The 8,183-nt window shown below is 43.9% G+C and overlaps 1 protein-coding gene across 1 annotated transcript in view; it reads left to right on the top strand.

Moving 5' to 3' along the window:
• The first annotated feature begins 1,633 nt into the window (after positions 1–1,633).
• LOC137413534 (uncharacterized) overlaps positions 1,634–8,183 on the top strand; it is a 108,698-nt gene continuing 102,148 nt past the window's right edge. The window contains exon 1 of the mRNA XM_078786275.1: positions 1,634–1,665. Within this exon, the coding sequence (XP_078642401.1) occupies positions 1,663–1,665 (3 nt within the window). The 5' untranslated portion in view covers positions 1,634–1,662. The remainder of the gene's footprint in view (positions 1,666–8,183) is intronic.

Below are 8,183 nucleotides of genomic sequence, written 5' to 3'. Positions count from 1 at the left end.
TTCCTTATGAAGTTTTGCCAATCTCTTCAGTACCGTAGCTGAGTTTTCTGAGTTGTTATAAATGGAGCCATGTTTCTCTGTCACGCTTTAATTTGAAGGGTTTCTACGGTCGTAGGATAATAAAAATGCTTCCGTTTGATGGTTAATACTGGATTTAATTAAAAAGCCTCTTTCCAATTTTGAAAAAGAAGTGCTAATGGTTTCCTCACACGGCGGTTTGAAGGGAAACTTACTATTCTATGCAAGTAGAAACTCTTTAGAAGGCCTATGAAGCAGCACCCAAAATTATTGATCTTACATTTTTTAAGCAATAAAAGTACATGGAAGGAGCACACAAAAAACATCAAGTATGTATTATAAAATATCCCTTTTTGAGTGTTTTACTTCATTTTACATCGTCATTGATCCCCATAGAATGATATTTAATATTATGTTTGTGAAATACAACATACATTTGTCACATGATAAGGAACGGCTGGCTTGGCAAGGAATTAGCGATTCGTAGTTATTAAGATCAGACATTCGATGAATAGCACTTTATCGTATATAAACCGTTACAACATATTCCAAGGCAAGGCAGTTTTGTAGGCTGAAACAAAATGGTGGATTAAGACCCCTGTGAGGGAGAGTGGGCTGACCAAGGATAAAACCTGTTTTTGTTGAAATTTAATAAGGCTGTTAATGATCTTCAAAAGGGGTGTTTAAATTTACACAAACACCCAGTTTTCGTTCACACCCTCCGTTGGAGTTCCCTTTAGAACGCATGCAAAGTTTCAGGCTACTAAGTTTCATGGTTTGGAGTTATGGAGGAGACACACTGACACACTAACACACTAAATGCTACACTGACTGACTGACATACACTCACATTTATTATTATAGATGGGATTCGAACTTCAGTTCTCTGCATCAGTCAATGGTTCAGAAGGGAATATACTAACTTCCCAATCCCTCAATGTTGTATTTTTTTTAAGATACATCACAATAGTATTGTGTTTGACCGATAATTTGGAAAATACACGAGAGAGGGTGAGAATACTTATTTTGTATGTAGCACATGGTTGTAGTAGCATAATTTTTTGTGGGGGAAAGTGGTGGGAGGGGGTTAGCAATGTACTACTGGTGCATTGCGGCTGATGCAATAGGCTAAAGCAGGAATTTGGAAATTGTCCAGAATGTCGGCGATAGTTCACCTACGGTCAACTTAGGACATCATGTGCTCCAATGCCCACCAACTGCCCCCAGCAGATGGGATCAATCTTAACATTGATCCAAGGGATGGTGCACATCGATGCCTCATGCTGCCTGCAAAACACCAGGACAGTTTATAACTGGGCCTGCATTCAAACCAAGCCTAGACAGTTCAGAGGGAATTTAACATTCCTACAGGCTAGGCATGCCAGCCCAAGGTGAGAGGAAGTTATTTGAATCGAAATCGACTGTGGTCAACTTTAATTTAACTACTATTACCAAGACAGACACTTTTCATGTGCCATCCGAAACATTCATCAAGCATGCAACTAAATAACCACAACCATGTATCCTCAAATATTATTGGCTTGGCAAACCTCCGGGCAAATTCCATATTCTATAATTAGGTTTCTCATGGCATACAAAAGCTATAACCACTCATGTGACACTTCAAAACAAACAAGACCAACCATGGTAAGCAAGCGTTTGCTGGTTTCTGTCTGTCATTCAAAATGTTTATCCAAAATCAAGTTGCTCAGATTGGTATAACAAATTATGTTGAAATAAAGCTGTATGTCAACTTTGCAAATTGTCATTTTTTAAACATGATTGTAAAACAATATAAATATAAAAATATGTATAAATATATAATTTGATGAGGCAGCCAGGCACAAGTTGAGCCCCATATCAGCAAATACTGCATGACTTGATGGTAACAAGTGTTGTCTGCTCATGTCTATGTCCTGCTGATAACCAGTTAGGAGGCGAGGTTGCAGTAAAGAAGTACACATGAAACAAAGGGAGCAACATTTATCCTAAATGCGACATGACGCTGATGTCATGCACATTAATTATGCTAACATTTCGCCAATGCCTGGTGTTGGCTTAGCGGTTAGGGTGCCGGCTTGGGATCGTAGGATCCTGTGTTTGAATCCCGGTCGATCGCTGAATTAATGCCAGGAGGGTTGACTCAGCCTGTCATCCCTCCGAGGTCGGCAAATTGAGTACCAGTTCACTGGTAATTCCCTGTGTGTAGCAAAAGGCGACCAACAGGGTTGGCGGCAGGAAGGGCATCCGGCCATAAAACATTGCTTCATAAAAGAGGACCACGGTGCACAAAAAGGCCAACCCCTGCTCTGTGGGGAAAATGGCCTCTAAAGCTGTTTCTTTTCTTCGACAGAGACACACATGGGTGAAATATATAGATACACAGACTCACGTGGGTTAAATAGAGAGATACACAGACACACATGGGTGAAATATATACATTGTTACGGATTCGTCGCTTCCGTTGTTGTGGTTTTCATCCACTGTAAACATTTTTTATTCCATGTACTATTATTGTTGTCGTTTAAGGGAAACACATATTACTATTTTCAAAAGGTAAAAAATTAATGTTTTAAATGAAACCGGAACCGAACGACGAGGAGGAGGAAGAGGAGAAAAAGAAGGCGGAGCGAGTGAGTTCGACAAGAAAGCCGACCTGCGTCGAGTTCTGGAGCAAATGTTGATGAACGGAGGTCACTAGCGAACTTCGGGTTTCCCGGGAAAGGGACTCTTGCGACAGAGTTGTTATCGCTGTGACAGATCAACCTGCGTGTCAGGTTTTGGCGGTTGGTTCCGGGGAGAATCATCGTCACGCCGTTACGCCTCGAGAAAGGGCCGTCGGCCATTTTGACTCACGCGCTTTGCGCATCGCGCCAGGTCTTCACTTCGCTTCAGCCATTTTCACCGCATTCAGACGTTTATCCGGTGTGTGTGTGTGTGTGCAATGTGGCTTTTGAAGGTTAATTTGCGGTTCGCCGACTGTGAGCCGTGAAACGTCCATACCCGAGGGTGTGATTTCCCAGTCGCCTGGAGGGCGCCTTTGGATTTCCCAGTCGCCTTGAGGGCGCCTTTGCGCAGCATTGGCCGCGTGACTGTGACTATGACTGTCATCCGAACAGGCTTCTGGTCTCGATTAGACATCGTTCTGACGATCGCTGGAGCGGATCGACTTTGGCTTGAAGCCGGGATCGACTTTGGCTCGAAACCGGAATCAACTTTGGTTTGAAGCCGGGAAAGAGACATTGGGAATGTTCTTGTTTCACCCACTTGGAGCACAGTGAGTTATATATTAAGGAAAAAATGATGGTACCATCATAGGATATATATTGATTGTACTTTTGATTACTATTATTGTTGTACTGTTATTCTTGTGTGATCTTAATGCAATATTTGTTTGTTGGTAACAATTGGTGTGGCTTCGCCATTGATCTTTGACATACAGAATAACACATTTTTCTGCCGTGACTCCTCTCGGGGCTCATAGGTACACCGTGACCAGGGGGTTTGGGGAGGAGCACGTAACAGAAATTGGGGTCCTCGTCCGGGATTGGCCCAAATTGAAATTGGGGGCTCGTCTCAAATTGAAATTGAAATTGGGGGCTCCTCTTTGCTGACAAAATTCCTAAATCTCGTCTGGGATAGAATTCCCTAACATTCCCCAAATTCCCAAATTTGGAATTTTTCTAACATTCCCAAATTTGTCAAAAAAAAAATTGGGAAATTTTTGTGTGAAGATTAACAGGTGCTAACTAATAGTCACCATGGTGTTTGATGCAGAAAACTTTGCTGCGTCCCCTAATGAGGCACAGTTCCAAGCGTTAAAAAGATCGGAACTCTTGATATTGGCCAAACATTTTAACTTGGAGGTCCGAGCTCATATGAAGAAAGCAGAGATGCAGACATTGGTGGTAGAATCTCTGGTGGGACAAGGAACATAGACAGAGGTTGCCTTGGATTGGTTACCCGAGGAAAAATAAAATGTGGGTCCCGGAAAATGGAGATGCAACTGCAGAGCCAGGAAAGGTTAAAAGAGTTGGAATGGAAAGCCGAGGAAAGAAGAATAGAGGAAAGGAGAGTTGAAAGGGAACTCGAGGAAAGAAGCGCAGAACAGGATTAAGAACTCGAGGAGAGAAGAGCAGAAGAAAGGAGAGCTGAAAGGGAACTCGAGGAAAGAAGAGTAGAACAGGAACGAGAACTCGAGGAGAGAAGCACAGAGGAAAGGAGAGTTGAAGAAGAAAGAAGAGCAGGGGAAAGAGCAGAGGAAAGGAGAGCCGAAAGTGAGTTAAAGGAACGTGACATGGAGTATCAGAAGGAACTTAAACTCAAGGAGCTGGAATTAATGGGAGAACGGAGAGAAGTAGTTTCCATGCCGGCTAGTTCGACAACTAGTCAGAACACTTGGGATGTTGGTAGGCATGTGAGGCTGATTCCACCCTTCAATGAAAAGGAGGTCGCCAAGTTTTTTTTACACTTTGAGAAAGTGGCTCAAATGCTAAAATGGCCTGTGGGGTCCTGCACTATGTTAGTGCAAAGTGTTCTGGTGGGTAAAGCTCAAGATATCTATTCGGCTTTACCGAATGACCAATGTGCAGATTATGAGATAGTGAAGAAAACCATTCTCAAAGCCTATGAATTGGTCCCTGAAGCTTACCGGCAAAAATTCAAGAATGCCAGGAAGAGGGAGAGTGAGACCCATGTGGAGTTTGCCAGAATGAAGGAAACCATGTTTGATCGGTGGTGTGACTCGAAGGGGATTGGGAAAGACTTCAAACTGTTGCGACAATTGATCTTGGTGGAGGAATTAAAACAGTGTGTCCACGTGGACATTAAAGTACATCTGGATGAAAAGAAAGTACCAGAGTTGTGTGAGGCAGCAACAGTGGCAGATGACTATGCCTTGACACACAGGATGGGGTTCCACAAACCTAACTTCCCACCTGGAGTTAGCCAGGGGAGTTATGGTAAATCGGGTTCGGAGAACAAATATTCATGGAGGCGGCCTAGAGATGACTATGAGGACAAATCTGATACCGCGACTTTTAGGGATCAGAAGACTGCATTTCCGAGACAGACTTATCTACCGGGGTGCCCGAGGCGGACCACGAGTTTTTCCTCCAGGCCTACTTGCGCTTTTTGCAAGAAACCTGGGCATTTGATGTCCCAATGTTATGCCCTGAAAAGGAAAAATCAGGAGCGGAGTCAGACTAGAACAACTCCGAATGCTTTGGCCAATGCGAGAAATCGTCCTTGGAGGACAGTGCCTTGTGAAGGTTCCCATGCCAAAGTTACGGCATCACAGAACGACCTTGTTCAAGAGGGTTACAAACCTTTTATTTCAGAGGGGTTTGTCACTGGATGGAGACTTGACTAACCAGAGACATGTTAGGGTATTGAGGGACACAGGAGCACTTCAATCTTTGATGCTTGAAGGCATTTTGCCATTGTCAGAGAAGACGGCAACTGGTGTTAGTGTTCTTTTACAGGGAGTTGGTGGCTATGTTAAAGCTCCACTTCATGTCATCCATTTTAAGTCTGATTTGGTGTCAGGACCGGTCACTGTAGGTTTACAAGCCACTTTTCCTGTAAAGGGAATCTCTTTTGTTATCGGAAATGATTTGGCCGGTGGTCGAGTTTCTGGTAATCCGATGTTTGTTGAAAAGCCTAGTATGGAAAATAACACCGCACAGTTAGAGAAGGAGATTCCGGGTATCTTTCCATCCTGTGCCGCGACTCGTGCTATGGGTAGGAAATGCTCTGAAGAGAAGGAGAAGGTACTGACGTCACGCTTTGCACAGGCACTTCTTGTCGAGTACCCTGAAACTCAGTGTCAGCACACACAAGTCATGGATGGAGGCAATGTTGGCAAGCTCTTTGTAGGTGGAATGAACTTTGACACAAATGAAGATGTTCTGGACTCTATCTTTGGCAAATATGGACCACTCTAGGAAGTGCTGCTGATAAAAGACAGGGAGACGCAAAAGTCGAGAGGGTTTGGCTTTGTCACGTTTGAAAACACAAAGGACGCCAAAGATGCAGAAAAGGATTTGAATGGCAAGGATTTGGATGGTCGGACCATAACAGTAGAGAAGGCAGGCCATGGGCATCGAGGGGGCTGCAGAGGAGGAATACGTGGATGTAGTTTCAGGGGTGGCTATGGCTCCCGAAGTGGGAGTCGTAGTTTTGGTGGCGGCCGCAGTCGTGATTACTATGGAGGCTCCCAGCAGCAGCTGCGCAGTTTTGGCAACTCTCGGCGGGATGACTATTACGGTGGTAGCCAAGATGGGGACCACTACTCACATGACTACAGCACCCGACTCTACAACTGTGATTATGATTTTTATGATCAAGAGAAGAGTTGGAAGCACTGAGTGCTCAGGAGCAGCCGAGCCAAGATTCCGACATGGATTAACCCGTGAACTCCACGTTCCTAAATGCGTCGATGCAGTGAATACTTCCAGGCCTCACCACCCAACCACCATGAAACCAGGCTCTCAGCTCGGCCTCCTTCAAAAAATGCTGCAGATTTGCTTTGCTTTGGATTTTTGATCACAACTCCTTAACCTTCATTCGAAAAATGAAAAATAAAACCAAAGGTTGATGAGATGGAGTTTGGCTTTTCAGGAGTTCAACTTGGAAATTGAGCATGTAAAGGGCAGGGACAATGTCGTTGCTGATGCTTTATCCAGAGTGAACTAACTTTGGAAAATCCTGTTGGTTGTTTGGAAGTGTTGTTGCTTTATTTTGGGAAATATTAATTATCGTTGCTCACGGGAATTGATGATTTGGGTGTGAGTTTTACTTTTGTTTGTTAAAAGAGTTTTTGCCTGCAAAGAAAGTTTTCACGATGTTCAAACTTTCTTTCTTGAGGGGGGGAAGTGTTATGGATTCGTCACTTCCGTTGTTGTGGTTTTCATCCACTGTAAACATTTTTGATTCCATGTGCTATTATTGTTGTCATTTAAGGGAGATACATATTACTATTTTCAAAAGGTAAAAAATTAATGTTTTAAATGAAACCGGAACCGAACGACGAGGAGGAGGAAGAGGAGAAAAAGAAGGCGGAGCGAGTGAGTTCGACAAGAAAGCTGAGCTGCGTCGAGTTCTGGAGCAAACGTTGATTAACGGAGGTCACTAGCGAACTTCGGGTTTCCCAGGAAAGGGATTCTTGTGACAGAGTTGTTATCGCTGTGACAGATCAACCTGTGTGTCAGGTTTTGGCGGTTGGTTCCGAGGAGAATCATCGTCGCGCCGTTATGCCTCGAAAACGGGCTGTCGGCCATTTTGACTCGCACGCTTTGCGCATCGCGCAAGGTCTTCGCTTCGCTTCAGCCATTTTCACGGCATTCAGATGTTTATCTGGTGTGTGTGTGTGCAACGTGGCTTTTGAAGGTTAATTTGCGGTTCGCCGACTGTGAGCCGTGAAACGTCCATACACGAGGGTGTGATTTCCCAGTCGCCTGGAGGGCGCCTTTGGATTTCCCAGTCGCCTTGAGGGCGCCTTTGCGCAGCTTTGGCCGTGTGACTGTGACTGTCACCCGAACGGGATTCTGGTCTCGATTAGACATCGTTCTGACGATCGCTGGAGCGGATAGACTTCAGCTTGATGCCGGGATCGACTTTGGTTTGAAGCCGGGAAAGAGACATTGGGAATGTTCTTGTTTCACTCACTTGGAGCACAGTGAGTTATATATTACGAAACTGATGGTGCCATCATAGGATATATATTGATTGTACTTTTGATTACTATTATTGTTGTACTGTTATTCTTGTGTGATCTTAATACAATATTGGTTTGTTGGTAACAATTGGTGTGGCTTCACCATTGATCTTTGACATACAGAATAACACATTTTTCTGCCGTGACTCCTCTCGGGGCTCGGAGGTACACCGTGACCAGGGGATTTGGGGAGGAGCACATAACCACATGGATAGAGATATACTGACACATATAGGTGAAATATATACATGGATAGAGATACACAGACACACATGGGTGAAATAGAAAGATAGATACAGAGACACACATGGGTGAAATATATAGATACACAGACTCACGTGGGTTAAATAGATAGATACACAGAAACATATAGGTGAAACATATACATGGATAGAGAGATACACAGACACACATGGGTGAAATATAAACATGGATAGAGAGATACACA

This window comes from Myxine glutinosa, chromosome 11 (assembly GCF_964187855.1).
Source record: "Myxine glutinosa chromosome 11, kmMyxGlut1.1, whole genome shotgun sequence".
NCBI classification, from domain to species: Eukaryota; Metazoa; Chordata; class Myxini; order Myxiniformes; family Myxinidae; genus Myxine; species Myxine glutinosa.
Note: the sequence above shows the minus strand (reverse complement) of the source record. Positions and strands in the feature narration are given on the sequence as shown.